Source organism: Alosa sapidissima, chromosome 15 (assembly GCF_018492685.1).
Source record: "Alosa sapidissima isolate fAloSap1 chromosome 15, fAloSap1.pri, whole genome shotgun sequence".
NCBI lineage: Eukaryota > Metazoa > Chordata > Actinopteri > Clupeiformes > Clupeidae > Alosa > Alosa sapidissima.
Window position 1 is genome coordinate 16,892,175 of NC_055971.1, and position 20,283 is coordinate 16,912,457.

At 45.3% G+C, this 20,283-nt stretch overlaps 2 protein-coding genes across 8 annotated transcripts in view; one reads left to right on the forward strand and one right to left on the reverse strand.

Moving 5' to 3' along the window:
- LOC121683409 (neurobeachin-like) overlaps positions 1-20,283 on the forward strand; it is a 284,145-nt gene that overhangs the window by 200,571 nt on the left and 63,291 nt on the right. The window lies entirely within an intron of this gene.
- On the reverse strand, positions 10-2,967 carry mab21l1 (mab-21-like 1). Its single transcript, XM_042063036.1, has one exon. The coding sequence runs from the start codon at positions 1,956-1,958 to the stop codon at positions 879-881; it is 1,080 nt and encodes a 359-aa protein (XP_041918970.1). The 5' UTR covers positions 1,959-2,967; the 3' UTR covers positions 10-878.

Genomic DNA, 20,283 nt, shown 5'->3' on the forward strand with positions numbered 1-20,283 from the left:
GAACCATAATTGGGACACAAATATGACTCAGTTTTTATTAACTCTTTAAATAAATTCAGAGACAGAAATAAAAAAAATCAAATCACAAAAAAAATTATATTCCAGTGTATTTTAAGTGCATTTCTCAGATATCTTTTTATATATATTTCCTTATTTTCAGCTTTAACCATGTAGACAAAGTATAAACAAACTGGTCAGATATAGATTAAATAATGATTCAAGTATATTTATGGAATGTTTCAATTGAACAAATACGTACCATCAAAATGTAAGCTAAAATAAAATAAAAAATAAGAAACGTTCCACGTACATTGATAAACTAGCACTGATGCATTACTAAATTGTTTTCTGTATGGGGGGAAGGGGGGATCAGGCGTTATCCTTAAACAGGTGGAACTGAACTCTATTTTTACGTGTCACAGAACAACATTCACAATTTTTTTCAGACCACTGGAATCACAATCTATGAATGTATGTTGCCTATTTACAGTATAAAAATGTACAGTTAAGGTTTTATCAAGGCTCATTACGGGCTTTATTTAAAGCATTTAAGGAGAAACCGTTAGATGGTAGAAGAAAATAACACTGACATATTAGCCTCCAAATTTGATTGTTGATGCATTTATGTGGCCAAATGATGACATCACAAATTATAAGGTCATGACAGTAATTTCTTGGCATGAAAACTATTTTAGACAACGTATCTGAAATAATTGTTCATGAAGTAGGCCAATAGGTGCACACATAAGACTGTGGATATGTCTGAACAGCAATGGTCATTCTGTTCTGTAGTTCGTGATAAACTTCGTCTAGGCCTTTGGACTAGCGAATAGTCCACATATAGTGCACATTTTGTACAAACATATTATGATTTTACCTCAGAGTTTCTCCAAGCTTTTAGGGTTGGTTAGAATTTCTCTTGCCAGTCGCCAAGTCTGTTTGGCCGCGTTTTCCAGGGCGGAATGCGGTTTTCCTTGAAAAAGGTCTAAGTTAGGTAGAAAATAATGGGGACATCTCCTGCACTGCAAACACGAAATAAGTTGCAATAAAATTCCGTTAAGTCGATCCCCTAGACAGTTTTCGTCCCAGTCCGACTCCCGGGGATGCTTTTCACACTCGTAGGAGACCAAAGTTTTCATGTGGTAGTTGTTGAGTGGCGTCCCAGGGAGTTCAAGGTGACGGTCACGCAGTGTTTTCAGAACCGACAGACATTTCTTCCTACATCCTCCCAAAAGGAGGCGGTTTTCGGCCTCTGCGAACTGCAAGACCCAGGCGTCACTTTCAGCCGAGCTCTGCTTACCGTTTAACGAGTAGCATTCCTTAGATAGGAGGTTGAAACCTTCGGCTTTTACCTCTGCGACCCGGTTTGGACCCGGCCAAGGGATGTGGGGCAGAGGCCAATGAGCCGCGCTGCGTGGCCATATACCAGTGCATTTGAAAGCCGGGGTAATCTGGACCACGTATCTGTCTCTAATGCGTAACTTCACCTCACTCGTGTCTGCGACCATTTTGACCACATCTCTGTAACTGCACTTATCAACGGCCTGGGCCACGAGCGTTTGAAACCGGGAGCGGATCTTGCGTGCTGAGAGGTAACCGGACGCGGTGATGAACTCGACCCACAGAGACATGCTCCTCTTGCGGCCGTCACTGAGCTTTAGCACGGCGCAGCCCGGAAGGGAGCCGTCGTCTACGAAGTTGAACACTCCCATCTGATTTAGATAGAGGACCACTTCGAACTCTGTCGGAGATATCACCTCCAGACCCTCGAAACGGTTATCCATTTCGCTCAGGGAGCTGATGAACCTCGGCTCCTGAACCTCCACCTCCTTCAGGACATCCGACACCACCTTGCACACCTCTCGGATGGTCTTGGAGATAGCTGCCTTGCGAGACTGGCATTTCTCGTTGTAATATTTGTTGAGATGGTATACCAGTTTAGCTTGGGCTGCTATCATATTTGGGCAGAGATCCGGATTGTATACCGGAGTCTCGCAGTAACCCGAGGGATCCAACGCGGCTGTTTGTACGGGAGCCAATTTTAGAGAAGAAAGAAAACTATTAAGAGAAAAAAATCTGTATATTTATTGTAAAATAACAAACAAGCTTGTTATTTGTGCTCGGGGCACATGAGCAATGAGGTCACCGAATTAAATCATCAGCCTTCCGAATGCCAGTGCACCAAAAGAAAGTCTTTCAATTCGTTGTTTTTCAGCGAGTTGCAATCAAAAGTCCATCACACCAGAGAGGTCTGTAGTCGGACAGTTGCATGCGCTTTCTCTCAGTAGTCTAAACAGCTTGTCCCGTTGTCTGTGTTTTCTGTAATCACGGCTCCCAGATTTTGATAAGGATAAAAAAAGTGCACGGTGCCTTTTTGGAGTGTGTTGGCGGTAGCGTCTTCCAGTGTGGCTGTGTTTTAGAGCACCGGACGCACTCCTGTGAAAATATAAAGGGAGGGATCCAGGCGCAACCGTCCAATCAACGCTCGATGCGTCATCGCTTTTACTTGATCGACGACAAATTAATCCTGGGTTTTTACACACAACTAAATCTAAAGGTATATCGGCAGCGACTGGCGAGTGGACGGGAAATACATCGACATTGAGGAGACATAAGAAAAACAGCGTCTGAATTCTTGCAGCCTTTTGTTTTGGCACAATTTCGGATTATTCCCCCACGATTTAATAACTCGTATTTTTTTTTACCTGAAGGTAATCGGTAGTATATCTGAAGAATATTTAGAATAATAATATACAATATAAGCTTAGTTTAGCATAAATGCGTGTAGACAACTGGCTTTTCTGCTTAGACTACTGCAATATTTCTTATTCATATTTTATTTTATTCACTCAACCTTCAGCCATCAGCAGCGTTAAAATTGGTCTTGGTATTCTGTGTCGTTTAATAGGCTACTGCTTTAAAAAGCCGTACTTTCAGTTAGGTCACGTCTGTCTTTTAGGAACGTTCCTATATTTATTAATTTAGTAAGCATAATTTAGTAGTTTAGTGTGCATAATTTATACGTTTTTATTATTTAGATTTACCAGTAATGCCACTGGATTTACTTGCTACACCTTATAATTCAGGATAGGGTAAATTGACGTCTTGAAGAATTCCGTGTCATCAAAATTGTCTTGATTGACTAAAGCCTTCAATGACTACTTTGATTATCGAAATAATCTTATGCTATTAGTCATATGTTAAGTGGTTTTCGTTTACATTAATTTAATGGAAATAATGAAAGCATCTGATAACTGCATATTCTGGTATTTCGTTTTTTCGACCTTATAATTTTAAAAAGCGTTGTAATGACTGTATGTTTTTTTGTATGTTAATAAACACGCATAGTACTGAAGAAAATATGTTTTACTTGTTGCATAAATGTAGGCCTATTATGGACTTAATTAAATTCTCACAGTCGCTCACGTATTTGGGAATACTTAATATCTCTCGCTTGAACCTTAATTGTGAGACTCAGGTTTCTCGTTGATTTTTACGAATCTTGCTATTCCACCTCTACTTTATTCTCTTGCCTTTTCATTTTTAAATATTTAAAATATATTCACACAAATGTTGTGCAACTGAGGCAAGTCATGGCCCTGACAACGACGGAAAAGTCATAATTCATTTAATGTGTTTTCAAAGGGCTAAAGGCAGTCATTGAAAATGGACAGTTTTACACCCATACTCTGACCTCTTGTCGCTACTTAACATGAGCAAGACAGGAGAGAGCCAGGTGTGTTTTAGCTATGTCTACAGTTACCCCTACATTTCTAATTGAAATGATCTATAGGCCTACTTTAAATATGATTGTGATGTTTTTTCTTTTCTTATTGTTGACTTGATAAATGTTACCTGTTGGAAGAGCAGCTATGTATGGTTCACAGAGTTATTAAATGTATGGATGGTGGAGAGGGTCCTGTGTGTGAGTGTGTGTGTGTGTGTGTGTGTGTGTGTGTGTGTGTGTGTGTGTTTAGGGTAAAAGGGGGGTGGGTGATGGTGATTGTGGTGTATGCATCCGTTGTGTTGACATGGATACAAAAGAAAACCATGGGTGTGATAATAGAACTGAAGACAACAGATCAATGTTAAGCAGCTGAAGTGTGACTGGATGCGCTGCCGTGCCCTCTCCGATTCTGATTCTGCTGCTGCTGTGTGCCACTGTCTCTGCTCTGCTCTGCTCTGCTCTGCTCTCCAACACAGAGCTCCACCATGTCTCCAGAGAATCCCCACACATAAACCACTTTCACTCCTTTCACTTTCCCCTTTCACTGCACCTTTTGAAAACACATAGATCAACATGGCCATATCGCTCATCATTGTAGTCTAGGTACCGAGATGAATTGGGTTAGATTTCTGTAAAATCCAACGTCGTATGCGCCTATTTATTTCTTTATTTTATTTTTCTGTTGGGTGATAGATGGAGATGGTCATGTGGCTTGGCACTTACTTTCGCCACTGTTTATTTTCCCAGTCATGCAACATCGATCTCATAAATGGAATGGACTCACAGGCTGCTAATACATCAGGCTGAAAATATTAGCATATTTTGTTGATATGTTGGAAGGGTTTATTTTTTTTATGAAATTGTAACTGTAAAAAGGTTCTCAAATACTGAACCGGTTCCCATTTCAGTAAAATTATCACTGATGCTTGCTTCTGTGATCATGATTTACACTTGATTTCACTTCTGCCTCTATGAACAAGGGAAGCAAAACTTAAGGTGGGAGATAGCTGTTTCACTGCAGACAAAAGCTTTTAGGGAGATATTATCACAGTATTTGTTTCTCCTCCTTCACAGTTCAACGTTAGTCACGCTATGTTTTAGAAAACACATCAGCATTGGAGTATGTTTGAAAAGCTAGCTGGACTAGGTTTATTCAGAAAGGACGAAAGCATAACCATGCATACCTGTGTTATCTTTCCCTCTCTCTCTCTCTCTCTCTCTCTCTCTCTCTCTCTCTCTCTCTCTCTCTCTCCCCCTCTCTATCTCTATCTCTATCTTGCTCTCGAACTCAGCAGGTACTTGTCTTTATTAGAAGCAGACCCACACTTGCTTTTCGGTGTCCCGCTCTGATAAATCCTAAGCTTTTTGCACCTTGGCCAGTGCCAGGGTTGGCAGTGTGTGTGTGTGTGTGTGTGTGTGTGTGTGTGTATACCCAGGCCTCAGCACTGTCCCCGGGAGGCAGGGTGAGGATTATCTGGCCCTAATCTAGAGCATCTGCCCAGGGTCGAGGCTTCTCTTCAGGAGCTTAGTTTAGTTAACCTGCTCCTGAGTGGGACAGGCCAAGACGCCACCACTCGGTCGTAGTAAACCAGCCAGTGTGCCAAACTCTAGGGAACTAAATGAGAGTCCTGAGGAGGGACTTTGCATCAAACATATTGAAATTAAATTAATTAAATAAATAGATTTGACATTACTGTACCAGAGTGATTGTGTACTGTGCTGTGGCCAAAATTGCACACATAGTTCTTTCCCTTTTAATATTTTTTATTAAGTCTGCAATTATTATTATGAGTAAGGGCAATATTACGACGAAACATGTTATTTTAATAATCATGAAAAATGCAATAGTAGACTCAGCACCAACATGCTGAATATAATATGTATTTAATGGACTATATGAATACATTATGGATACAGTATGTACTTCTAAAGAAATCGTTTGATTTAGCATGGGATATTTTTCCATACCTTGTAGTGCTAAGAACCTTTTTTACTCATCAGAGTAACACAGGAATACTCACCCAAGCATAAAGCATAGACTATCATGGATACTGTGATACAACCATGCAGTGAACACAAGTGCACAACCAAGCAGATGCTACACTTACATGCACTTGAGCGTTCAACACAAACTTTTTTACTTTTATCTAAAGCCTTGAACATACAGATAAAGACACGCTCACATGTGATGGCATTTCAAGGCAACCAAATGATCAAAGACACACACAAAGGATCAAAGACACACACATATAGGATAGGAGCTGCCCTTATAGGGATGTGCTGGACTTCCACAGGCTATGGGGTGATGAATAGGAGCATGACCAGCGTACACTGTAGTCTCCCTCCGCTCACCCCTCACCCATGCAGACAGGAGCAGCACACGGCCCCATGAGTCAATACAATGCCCCCACCCCCCCCAACCCACCCATCCTCCATCATGTCTTCTCTATCATATGACCCAGGCGAATGTCGCCGCCTTGTTTGAAGGCCTCTTTTGTCTCTAGAACTTTCTGTACATCCCCTTAACCTCTCTCCATCTCTCTGTCTCTCTGTCTCTCTCTCTCTCTCTCTCTCTCTCTCTCTCTCTCTCTCTCTCTCTCTTTCTCTCACTCTCTCTCTGGTCCACTTTCTGTCCATTAATGATCCTTTCATTCCTCCCACCCCCGCCTCCCTTTTCCCCTTCTTGTTTCAGAAGACGGATTCTCCTGTCAAAACGGTCTGGCGTGCTGTTAATAGCCCGTGTCACGCTGCTGAAATTGGCACATGACACCATAGTTTGTCACACACACACAGAGGACCCTCAGAGCGCCTTTGATGAAACGGACACTGTGCCGAGTCTCGTTTTTGATGATGCTGTCACAGGGGGCCGCCGACAGTGCCGATAGCGGGATAATGGATTTGTGGAAATCCATTTAAGAGCGGTCTGGTTTAATTGCGAGTTACCTTGTGAAAGGTGATGAGTTCACCTTTGGTATCCGCAAAAAGGAAACAGAAGATAAAGCAAACTGGTGATTAATAAGTACATAACATTGTCTTCTATCTCCTCAGATATTTATGATATATACTGTATATTTTCAAGAGCTACTCAGCAGACTGTGTTGAGTTGATCACTGTGCATGTCATTTTAGGCCTTTCATCTTGACATCTCTTCTTTTAAATAACAGGCAAGTTTCCATGTCTTTTTTTAGAAAATAGTCACTCACAGATGGAGTCTCCACCACAAGTGTATACACACACACACACACACACACACACACAGATGCGCTCTCTCTCTCTCTCTCTCTCTCTCTCTCTCTCTCTCCTCTCTCTCTCTCTCTCTCTCTCTCTCTCTCTCTCTCTCTCTCTCCCTCTCCCTCTCTCACACACACACACATACATGCACACACACACACACACACACATACACACACACAAACACACACACAAATTCAGACACTCGTGTGTAAATCCACACACACACACACACATTCGTGAACTCTAAATGGCACAGTAAATTGGCACACCCAACAAAGACGCATGTCTTTTAAAGCACCGACAGAATCTGGGCTCTGGACGTTTTATATCAGAGTACCATCGAGAAGGGAGTCGCATACAATCGCTTACAATCGCTAATCTCTTAACTTAAACAATATGGTCGCGATATTGAATCCCAGAAAATGTCATAGGGCCTTGAGATATTAATCTGGGAAAAGATTATTTTTACTGAAGCGTGCCAGTTCCAATCAGAAACTTCAGCAGATATTTTTAATCCATTAATTGATTTCACACACAAGAAAAAAAAACCTATGAGATAAAATTATGGGAATTATTTAACATACTTCAAAATACACACACATTCACAATGAAAATCATGGCACAGTTGTCTAGTAGGCTGATTAAAATATAGTCCACATCCTGCCTAGTTCACTCATGGCAGTTAATATTACTCTTTTCATCATGTCAGCCCTAATAATCCTCTTATTCTTTGACAAATAAGGTCATATCTGTTCCATTCCATTATCGGACAAGGGAGCCTTATAGCAGAGTTATAGACCATAGCAGAGATTATCAGCAGAGGCGGCTAGAAAGGCCCAGTCGCATTTAAATCAGACGAAGGGCACTGCTATTACAATAACAATTAGCGTTAGCTTCTAAGCCGGGGGAAAATGATACTATTGCAATGGGATCACAGCTCTCGGTGGCGTAGACACATACTCTCTTTATAGCAGAGTCTAATGAAATCAGTGTTGTCTGTCATGTCTTGGAGACGTTTGCGTCAGTATAAATATTGTTATTCCAGACAATATGGCCTCACGGTGGGATGCCCGGTTAATATTCTCCACCTCCTGCCTCTTTGCCCCCCCCCCCCCTCTCCCCACCTCTCTCTATTTATTTTTTTGGACGCCGTCCTTCTATTTGTTGTCGTTCACCAGCCTGCGTCAGGGCCCTCCTCCCAGGAGTGCTGGCCACAGCCCGGGGCGCTCGCGGAGAGCTTGTGGAGATTGGCAGGCAAAAGCCATATGTGCTTAAACCAAAACAATAAAAGAAAAGGACCTGCAAAATATACGAGCATTTAAAGAAAAAAGAGCTAACTTAGCACGAGAAAGACAGGAGAGGAAAGGTAGAGAGGGAGGAAACACACAAAATTAATTACTCCTACTAGCATCCTTGTAAGCTTGCCCCCACCACTCTCTCTCATATAGGATGCTTGTCAGCCATTCTGATAAATGACATGCATGCATTTGCATAGATTTAACATTAATATAATTTGCGTTTTATTTGCCCCTACTGGTTTACATAATAATGCAGAAAATGAGTAGTACGCCTCATTTTAAAGCCTCTAAATCACCCAGCACAGTCAATGGCTTTTCCCCACCTTCTCCAATTTCCCTGTAAAGCTGTTGATTTCAAACAGAAGTTGTTAACCTATCCCTTCTCCTCTTTTCACCTGAGCCTGTTTAATACTGTAATATTGGCCTGTGTGACAGGGCCGGGGAAACTGTTTGTCAGCGATGATAGCGGGAGGCCTTGTTACCTATTTATTGTCTTTCTTCCTCTTCTCTGGCTTCCATTGTTGTGTAGCGGCGCTAGCCGTACTGTGTTTCATTTCATTTGAATTAGCCAGTTTTGTCAAGGTTAGCATTTTTATGAAGAGGGTATTCTCTCTCTCTCTCTCTCTCACTCTCTCTCTCTCTCTCTCTCTCTCTCTCTCTCTCTCTCTGTCTTGTCTCTTTCTCGTTCCTAACTATTTGCGCTCCCGCTTTCCTCCTGGCGAGGGAAACAGGATGCACCTCCCACGTGGTGGAGCAAGCGAGAGAGGATGCCGGTGCGCTCGACACACGGCGATTAATCTTCATGTCGGCCAGACGTCGGCCCCCGTCGAAAGGTTGAGGCTGTAATCATTTGCCCACTGACCCAGCCGCACGCGGCCTCTGAGAATCGCAACAGCCGCCAGAGTGCCAAAGAGCGAGGGAGAGAGAGAGGGAGGGAAAGAGGAGAAGACATTATGAATTTCAAATTAATTACATGACCCTTGTCTGGGAACGCAAGCGGGTTTGCAAGAGGCAGCCAGAGAAATGGCAAACAAAGAAAAAGAGTGGAGGGAGAAAGAGAGAGAGTGAAAAAATGAAAGCATATGAGAGAGAGAGAGAGAGAGAGAGAGAGAGAGAGAGGGAGAGAGAGAGAGAGAGAGAGAGAGAGAGAAAGAGAGACTCTTTCTTCAGGTTGGGGGTCTGCGGTAATGAAATGCTAGTGGCTATAGGCTCATGATGAAATTAGGCCATGTAACCCAAATAAGGGATGAAGGCTTCATAATTGCCAGTCCTTGAGATCTGAGGTGCCGGGTGCCAACTGTCAGAGGCAAGCTAATGATGACAAATGTCTCTCTATGCAGATTGCAGAGGGGAGGAGAGAGAGAGGGAGGGAGGGAGGGGGAGAGAGGGAGAGGGAGGGAGAGAGACAGAGCAGGAGGGGAGGCAGGATGGTGTGAGAGAGAGAGGAAAAAAGGAAAGAGGTAGGGTAAAGGAGGACAGGGCCAAAGGAAGAGTACACTTTTGCTCACATCACTTCTATGCTTGTAATAAACTCTCCACTCATGGAGGTTGTAATGCAGTGTCAGAGTGTGTTTGGACGCTTGTCTTTGTGCGTGATTGTACCTCCCGGTGTGTTTTACTGACACCGTGCCCACACACCCACACACACACAGACACACACACACACACACACACACACAGGGACACACTGTGTTGTGGTGAGTGAGGTTGGGCACAGGACGCTAGGAAACATTTCCCAAGCTTTTCTCTTTTAGTTCAATTTGATGTGAATCTGGAGTCCTAAATAATTGTTAACCACTATTATTTTAAAATGTGTACAGGATTCAGAGGAGTGCAGCTCAAAATATGTTTGAGCTTCTTGTGTATGCTGTGTATAAAAAGTAAGGCATACTTTAACTAATTGTGTACATCTGAATATGTTTAGATGTATCATCTTAATAGCACTACACTATTTGTAGCCTGTTATTCTAACCAAATTAGCCCCACAATCTGAATTTCATCTTCTCAAATCACTAATTTTAGTATACTTGTACGCATACATTACATATTCGTGCAAATGCTAATAACCACACCAACATAACAAAAGAATAATGGCATTTAAATTGTGGAACCAGCAGTCTGCTGTCCCTCTTTGGTCACTTTTGTCCGTAATGAGCGTACAGCCCTTCCGTGCTCTCTGCTCTAAGGCAGCACCTTATTAAAACACACCACCACTCGCTGCATTGACATCCATTACCCCCAACACCAGGCCAAAAGGCAGCTAACCCATAAATCTGATTTCACTTATTGTGACGTGGGACCTCTGTGCTAATAAAAAGAGCAAGAGGTGTGTGTGTGTGTGTGTGTGTGTGTGTGTGTGTGTGTGTGTGTGTGTGTGTGTTTGACTGTTTGTGCGTTTTACTAGATTTCCCCAATTTGTTCCGTGAATGGCTCCTTGAAAAGACTCCCACTTTTGCCCCTACAAAAGGAGCCCCGCTGTCTTTTCTGTGTGTGTGTCATTTGCCCCATCTGTGTCATCTGGTGGTCTGTTGCCGAGTGATGGGGGTGTATGGGCGGAGCCGGAGGGGCAGTCCCCTGGCGCCGGCAGCAGTTGTTTTATGGACTGGCGGGAGTTCATAAGCCCGGCGTGCCCATTGTTTGGCGCGGGTTGATGACACGTGTGAATTGACTCGGGCATATTGACGGATCATTTCCATTAATGAAATGGGGGGGTCAGTGGGTAGAGGGAGGAAGTGGCCTGTGCTCCAGCTCCTGATGGCAGCAGCTCTCCTCTCTTATTCTCTCTCTCTCTCTCTCTCTCTCTCTCTCTCTCTCTCTCTGTCTCTGTCTCTCTCTCTCTCTCTCTCTCTCTCTCTCTCTCTCTCTTCCACTCCGCATCTCTTCATCTGTCCTGGAAAACAGAGGGGGCCTGACTGACAACTTGTGAATGGAGAGGGGAGGGGGGCGTGCTCAAGGAAGGAATCGCTCATCATGTGCTTGTGATAGACTTTTGTGATTGCGTGTGTGTGTGTGTGTGTGTGTGTGTGTGTGTGTGTGTGTGTGTGTGTGTGTGTGTGTGTGTGTGTGTGTGTGTGTGTGCATGTAATCTAGTTTCGGGCCACTTTAATTACACACACACAGATTGACTGATACCTCTCTCGTATAATCGTGTGATCAGCTCAATTGCCAACTGACAATCACACTCTCCCACTTCCTCCCACTTATGCATTCACTCATGGAGAAAAGAGAGAGAGTAAAAATAATAAAAAGAACAGAATGAATAGAGCGAGAGAAAAGAAGAAAGGGATAGAAAACATATTACAAATCTGGAATGGAGAACAAAGTGGAAGCCTGCTAACAGCAGTCCTCTTTGAGGTTTGTATCATTTTTCATGCGCGTAGTATTTCCCCATCATTACAGTAAGAGAAGAAAAACCTCTTCCTTTCATTTGGCCGGACCCAGTGTCTGAGGGCCGGCCCAGCATCAGCCGGTGCTGATGAGCCGTGGCGGGAGTCCAGTTGGCGCTGAGTGGGCACCCCTGCTGCGTTCGCACCCTCTGCCCACATCGTGCCCCCCACTCCCCAGATCCGAACCCTGCCCGGGTCAACCCACACGGAGGGCACATTCACGCTCCACTTGCTCCCGTCCCTCTTAACAGCTGTTCTGGGAACAGTTTGGAGCTGTGGGCTTCCTCACTGAAATGCTATTAAATGTTATGAGGGAGGACAGAGAAACTGACCTCAGGTATGTAGTTTAAGGGCTAAAGAGGTAAACCACCATTTTATGATTTGAGCTGCAATTGCAATGTGTGGTTGTGCCTTAGTGTGTCGTTGTGTTTCTGTTGGAGAGAGAAAGAAGAATCAAGGAGGATGAGAAACATAAAGAATGAGTTTGTGTGTGTGTGTGTGTGTGTGTGTGTGTGTGTGTGTGTGTGTGTGTGTGTGTGTGTGTGTGTGTGTGTGTGTGTGTTTGTGTTTGTGTGTGTTTGTGTGTGTGTGTGTTTGTGTGTCTGCATGTGTGTGTGTGTGTACGTGTGTGTACGTGTGTGTGCGTGTCTGCATGTGTATGTCTGTCTGCATGTGTGTGTGTGTGTTTGTGTGTGTGTGTGTTTGTGTGTCTGGATGTGTGTGTGTGTGTACGTGTGTGTGCGTGCGTGTGCGTGTCTGCATGTGTATGTCTGTCTGCATGTGTGTGTGTGTGTGTGTGTGTGTAGTTAGGAGACGTAGGGGAAAGAAATGCACAAGGGCAGAAGAAAGCGAGGTGGGAGACAGGCGGCGTTGGCAGGCAGGAGTCTCTGTCGTGTGCGATTAGTCATGGTGGTGGTCCTGCGCGGCCTAGTGTCTGCCCATTAGGGCCCCGGACAAACAATGGAGCAGGCAGGCAGGCAGGCAGGCAGGCAGGCAGGCAGAAGTGGTGTGTCTAATGCGACCCCTCTCTCCCCACCAACTCTGCACAGAGGGGAGAAAGGAAGGGCATATGGGACCAGTGGCCAATTGCTTATTTTACATGGTAATTATCACAAAGAGAAACAGTAAAAGCAGACATCCACCTTAACCCTCTCTCTCTCTCTTTCTCTCTCTCTCTCTCTCTCTTTGTCTTTCTCTCTCTGTGTGTGTGTGTGTGTGTGTGTACACCAGCTCAGCACAGTCATTAAATCCTTGTCCATCATTGGGCCATGTTTCTCTCTCTCTCTCTCTCAAATATATCCATATATATATTTCTGGCCTTTGTCATGTCATGAAGAACTTTTTCATATATTTATGTCTTTTCCCCACAGTAGCTGAAATAGCTAGACAGCTACACAGTGATGCCAATGCAGTATCCAGCACCATTCATTTGCTCCGATTATAGAAAGAGCTGAGACTAGACAGCCAGGAACCCAGTGATCAGTGAAAAGCATGTAAGTGTGAACCCCACCAAAGACCTCTGTGCACATTTGCTCCTTATCCTCTTGTCACGGAATGATCAAAATGGAAGCGCTGTGCAAACAGTCAGATCGGAATGGTGAGACCGGTCCCTTTCAGAACATGGCACTTCCTAGTATTTTTCCATTCGACCAATCAAAATTCTGGTTGGCTGTGTGGCTCGGCTGGCGCTGACCTGTCATTTGTGGGACTCATTAAGGAGGGCTGGTGCCGAGCTCCCTGCTGATGTTGAAAAAGAATACAACGGATGTGCCGCATTGCCCATGAAAAAGTCATGACAGGGAGAGCAGGAAGAGAGGAGGATAGAGGGAGGGAAAAAGGGAGGGAGGGAGGGAGGGAGGATAGTGGAGGTGAGATAGGGTGGTGGAGTTTGGTTGAGGGTGAAGTAGAGTTTGGGGGAAGGGGGAGGGAGGGGAAGGGAGGCAGCTGACAGGGGAAAGGCTTCTGCCTCGGGGCTCTCCGGGATGTGCTGAAACTGGCCCCAGGCTACGGGGTAGCCATGCTGGGGCTGATGGCCGGCGCAGCACCGGCCCACAGAATAAAATATGGAGCTCAGATGAGATGGGGTGTGATGAGATGGGATGAGATGGGGGTGAGATGGGGGAGAGAAGGAAGGAAGCACTGAGAAGGCGCTCCTCTGGCAGGCTTCTGGAGATGCCTCATGCACACTGAATGATGAGAAGGATACTGAGTCTGGCCCTGACCTGATGCTGTGAGGCAGGAGAGAAATATAATATAATAATCACTGACCAAGTGGACTAGTATTTGGACATCTGTGTTTATATGTCTGTAGGTGTCGGAAATGTTTTCATATAAAATCCATACAGATCGGTACCCGGTAATTACTTTACAAATGAGCATTATAAAAGAACACAGAAATATGAGAGAGGGAGATAGAAGTGGACTTGTGCAAACACACAAAGAGAGAAAAAGCCCCAACAATGGTAGAGATGGAGCTGTAAACTAAAGTCTGTGTATAAATAGAGAGGTAAGAAAAGACAAAGAGAGAAAGGGAGAGAAAACCTAAACAAAACATCGCCTCTGTTAGTAGGAGAGAGAAAAGTCAGGAGGGAGAGGGAGAGAAAACCTAAACAAAACATCGCCTCTGTTAGTAGGAGAGAGAAAAGTCAGGAGGGAGAGGGAGAGAAAAAAGTGGTGGGGTTTGCGTTCTGCCTTGTTGAAATTCAAATGATTTTATTACGCTGTCAGTTCACCCAGCTTTTGGCAGAGGCGCACTTGAAGGTGTAGAGTGGGTGGGGATGCAATGTGTGTGTGTGTGTGTGTGTGTGTGTGTGTTGGGTGAGACAGGGGTGAGATGCGGCTCATTGCGAGGCGCACCGAGGGTGTTGACACTCGTCTTAACGAACGGCGGCGTTCGGCGTTTACCGAAGGCGGGTAATCTGATAGGTCAAGTGCAGGAGGCAGTGCTCGCAGGGGCGGCGGATGATTGACTGGGCTAAGGCGTGCGCACGTGCTGCCAGTTGCCGCGCCGACAGAGGAGAAGGCCTGACGCGCCACACGGCCCCATCCCCTTGATCACGTTTCGGCTTTCAGCTGCACCTTTCTCTCTTTCTTCCTCTCTTTCTTTCTTTCTTTCTTTCCTTTTCTCTCCCTAACTCTATCTCTCTCTTTCTCTCTCAGATTCTGTTTCTCCCTCTACGCTAGCTGAGATTCTAGCTCTTACTCCTCCAGCTTAATATTTACACTTTAAGACATTTCTGTTTGCTTATTTGCAATTCCCTTTTTAGTCAGAGAACCCTGCCCCCCCCCCCCTCTCTCTCTCTCTCTAGCGCACGCTCTCTCTCTCTCTCTCTCTAGCGCACGCTCTCTCTCTCTCTCTCTCTCTAGCGCACGCTCTCTCTCTCTCTTTCACTCTCTCTAGCGCACGCTCTCTCTCTCTCTTTCACTCTCTCCTTTTTTCTCTCTTTCACTCTCTCCGCCTTTTCTTGCCGTGTTTGCCTTGGGGCGATGAACTAATTTGGTGCTCTGTAATTGTGGTGTGTCGTACACCTGTCTGCTATTAATACTCTCCCTGTCCTTCATCCCTCCCCCCTTAATTAGATATTCTCGTAATTATTGTCATTACGGTGTTTTCCGTAATTAAAGTGATTGATGTTTGTGCAAAGGGACTGTTTATTTTACTGGTGGATTTTTTTTTTTAACGTTTACCACCATCATTTTTGGAGGGCGAGCAGGGAGACGTTTGCCAGCTCGGCTGCAGCCTTCCGTCCCCTGGGTCCGAGGGCGCAGGCCTGGACACTCTGGTGATTTGCCGTTCTTTTGCGGAGCTCGCTCTGCACCCAGAGAGAGGCCTTTCCACGGGGGCCCTTAAGTTGTCACCAGTTTAAGGCATTTACGGCAGTGAAAAGCCGCACAATGGCCCAGCACAGGGGCTTTGTCTGCAGCACCAGCACCAACGGCCAGCGGCAGCCCCCTGAGAGATCCCAACCAGCCTCTGAACTCAGAGAGAGAGAGAGAGGGAGAGGGAGGAAGAGAGAGAGAGAGAGAGAGAGAGAGATACGGATAGAAAGAGAGAGAGGGAGAGAGAGAGAGAGAGAGAGAGAGAGAGAGATACAGATAGAAGGAGAGAGAGAGGGAGAAAGAGAGAAGCTGTCCCTTGCTGGACATTTACTTTGGCACCGGCGACTCCCTTTTTTCTTTTTTTCTTTTTCTCTCCCCCTCTCGACTTGAAAGGTTTTGGCCGTCGTTTCGTATTTGCGTTGGATTGTTTTGGCCGCGGCGCCGATGATAGGGACACAAAGCCGGGAGCGGGGGAGCGGCGGAGCAGGAGGGGGACGCGGCGCTGAATGTGCGGGTGTTGCCCAGCGCTCCCGGTGCCTCTGTGCTGCTGGCAATCCAATTAAGACTTTAATAAGGGTCATATTAAGGGGGCTTCACGCTAAGGGTGAAGGGCGACAGGAGAGGGACCATTGTTCTGTTTGTGTGTGTGTGTGTGTGTGTGTGTGTGTGTGTGTTCTGCTTGTGTGTGTGTGTGTGTGTATGTTCTGTTTGTGTGTGTGTGTGTGTGTGTAGGCTGTGGTGGGGGGAGTGGGCTGGAGGTGGGGGGGTGGGGGGTGGGGTCGACACAAAGCTGCCGTTCACCATGTGGTGAGGGCTTGTGACCTGCTGAGGTGCTTGGGGAGTGTTGTGTGGGACTGGGGCTGGGAGGCAGCAGTGCCACAGACGACTTGGCTCTTTGTGTGCAGGGGCACCGGCTGTTTGTGTGTGGGTGTGTGTGTGTGGGTGTGTGTGTGGGTGGGTGGCTGTGCACGTTTGTGTGTGTGCGTACACGTTTGTACATACGTAAATATTATGTGTGTGTGCGTGTGTGTGTGTGTGTGTGTGTGTGTGTGTGTGTGTGTGTGTGTGTTCGTACTAGGTAGGCAAGCTTCCTCTGCCCTCAGTCTCTAGTCTCTCTCTATTTTTTCTTTCTCCCTCTCTCTTTCCCTCCCTCCTTCCTTCTCTCTTTTTACCTGATGTACTGTGGTTATCCGTTTTAATAGGCAGATGCCCCCAGAGAGCTTGTTATTTTTCTGCTCACGCCGCCTCCTCCCCCTGTTGTGAGACGCTCTCCTCTTCTCAATTTTTCTCTTCTTCCCCCGACTCCCTCTTCATCTGAATGGGTCCTTCATTAACCATTAGTATAATTACCTCCATCAATTTTTGTCTCATAAAACACCAAATTTATTATATTCTTGGCAATTAGGCTAAACTCGCTCTTGTCATGCTTGCTTTGTAGTCTGTTGTATTGTGTTTTCTTCCTTTGTAATGTGTTATACGGTTTTATGAGATAGAATTATTTATAGTTTCTTACCTCATGTAGAGCCCATTCAAAAACATCTTGAAAGGACTTTTGTTGCTGAAAGGTTTTAGCATAGCTTGGATGTGCACAGAATTTTGCACTGAATTTGAAAACTTTCATTAGATGCTTCGAAGTAGAACTTTAAGAGTTTTGCCTCACATAAACTAATCGGTAAAGAAAAACATTTTCTTTTTTTTTAATTTAATGTATTTATTTCATTGTTCATTATTATTATCCACTGATAGTTTGTATTTTTTTTATTATTATTATTGTGTGTGTGTGAGTGTTATTGTGGGGTGTGTGGTGCCTGCCCGGAGTGTTCCGGAGCGTTTCTCACGAATGTGTGACAGGCGTTTAACTCCACACGACCTGCTTCTCAAGTGCCTCCCTCGGCCCTCTTCAATCCTGTTAAGAGGCAACAATCGCCCCTCTCACGCGATTCCCAGCGTGCTTTAAGCCCGGCCGCCTACCAGAGAGCGGGTCTGGGGCCTAGCCGTCCTCTCGTCAGTCCCCAATGGAAGTCCCAGAGAGCCCCGGTCTCCCGCTCCGCCTCGCCGGGATCCGCACAGCACAATAGCCAGAGCGGAGCTATCATATGAATAATAATAATATTAACTCCCAACAATAGCAGAACTCCCCTTAGGTGCAAAGAGGGGGAAAAGGGGATTTGGGCCCATTTAGTGAAAGCTCAGCTACTGAAGCTCTGCCTAATCTGGTGAGAAAAATAGTGTTACTGTAGTGTGTTTGTGTGTGTTAATGTGTGAATATGCACACTTTTGTGTGTGCAAATGCTTAATTGAGGGGGCAAACCTCAAAAGGTAGACTTGTTTATTTACTAAGTTTATTTCTTCATCTCTGACATTGTGTTTCATCAGGGATGCATACAATGACTCATCTTTTTTTTCCCTCATTCACCCACCCCCCCCTCCCCAAACACACTCACTCACACACACACACACACACACACACACACACACACACACACACACACACACATCTTTTACTCCAAATTGATTGTGTGCCCCGTTGCATTCAAAAGCTTTCAAAGGGAAGGAGAGAGAAGAAAGGGCTGAGCAGGGGGCTTAATAGGTGCTTTAGTAATTTCAGAGTTTTCATAGCTTAATCCGTTCTGAAAAGCTCGCCAGAAGAAAGCCTGCAAATGGCCCTCAGCATTAATTTGATGTGACTTCTGTACAATGTGGACGGCCCGAACCCTGGAAGCACGTCGCCACAGCCTATAGGCTTTCATCCGTCTACCCAGCCTCCACAAACACACTTCAGCTTCTGGAACTTTCCACACGCTCTCTCTCTTTCTTTCTCTTTCTCTCCCCTTCTCTCACTCTTTCTCTTTCGAGGATAGCAAAATTAGCAAAATGCGACAATCAGAAATTAGATTATCATTGGAGCATCGTATGAATTGCACAGTTGGTTATTGGAACCGGGGGGTGCTATGGGATATCGGAGGCAGAAGCGGGCTCTTTAAAGCCCAGTGATCCCACGCCTCATTTCCTGTGTGAGAGCGTCTTTGTGCGAAGGAAAATATTCCAGTTGGATTCCTCTCAATGTTGGTGGTAAGCACTCTTAAAGTGGTGCACGACCATGAATGGAGCGTGAATGATAAGTGGAGGGTGTGTCTCTCTGTGTGTGTGTGTGTGTGTGTGAGAGAGAGAGAATGAATGTTAATCAGAGGCCGTGTGAACAGGTCTAGTGCTAGTTTGAATTTGGATCATCAAAGTGTGATGAAATGATTGACAATCCTGAACGCACCAGAGTCAAGTGGCTGGGCACTCTTTTGATCTATAACCAACTGGAGGCAAACTGATATAAACACCTCTTTACCCCTCATGACAACACATTAGGTAGTATTATAGCTCGAGAGAACATACCAATACATGTACAGTAAAAAATGTCCTTGCTAGGTTCCCAAAATATTCCTTTCTCTAGCCTACCCTGTGTAGTTTAGAGATATGTCTTTATGTGAACACTGCACAGTATTAATTACCCCAGGGCTGTTTGTGTCGTTACTTTCATACCACAAAAATGTTCAACTCTGTGCTGAGGGATGTACACTTTCAAAAACATAGAGACAAATAAAGACATTTTTCCCCAGAAAAAAACTAAAAAAAAAACTGGGTCTGTCACTGTTACGTGACCCATCGGGACCGAGCCCATTAATCAAGCTCGTCTTTCAGCACAATATTTCAGCCCATCTAAAGAGAAGCGTGGAGAACGGAGAAAATAGTGGTGCTAAGATATGAGCATCAGATACAAATATATACACTTGAGACATAAATCACTTAGAAAGCCCCGCACAGTGAGTCAGTGCTCCATGTGCTCTAGTTTCATTCACATGAGAGAGGGATGGAGAGAGAGATGGAAAGAGAGAAAGAGAGATGGAGAGAATCAGAGAATCCCCCATAGAGGTGTCAGGGAGAAGCCTGGAGGGGTTTGCAGGAGACAGTGTGTCGTAGGCAGGCACTGGGGCCTTGCTGTGATACACACATCCACTGATCAGCCCAGACAAAGACAGCGTGGTGGGGGTGGTGGTGTGTGTGTGTGTGTGTGTGTGTGTGGCGGGGGGGGGGGGGGGGGCATGGAGCATGGAGCAACTTCTATTTTCATAGCTGAGGGAAATGCCAAAGATCTCCTCTCCTCTCCTCTTCTTTCTTCTCTCCCTTTAAGGAAACGACATAAGGGGTGGAGAGGAGTACAGGCAAGGAGAGAAGGAGAAAGAGAGGACAAGAGAAAGAGAGAGAGGGAGGAGGAAAGGAGAGAGAGAGAGAGAGAAGGAGAAAGTGCTAGCATGGCGAGGTCAACAGCCCTGGAGAAAACAGGCTGCATTAATATGCTGTAATCCAGTGTAATTAGTCAAATTAGGGCCCGGCGAGCGCCTTGTCACTGGCTGTCAGCGTTGGCAGGCCTGCAAAATGGCCTGCGGTCCCTCTGGACAGCAGACAGCCGAGCCTGCAGGCACAGGAGAAGAGGGAGAGAGAGAGAGAGAGAGAGAACTTCCTGCTCTTACTCCATTTTTCTTTCTCTCTGTCGTTGCTCCTCATTTTCATGAGTTTCATCGGTAGTTTGTCTTCTCTGTTTGAATTTTTTATAACTCTCTCTTGGTATCTCCATGTTCCTCTCCCATGGTCTCTCTTGCTCTCCCTCCTTGTCTTGTCTTCTCAAGTAATCCATCCATTTTTTTCCCTCCATACAGTAAGGTAAAAAATCACACCAAAATGAACTCACAAATGTATAAACCCCCCTCCCCCCCTCCTGACTCTTTCTCCCGGTCTTGGCATCACCCTTCTTCTTTCCTGCTTAAAT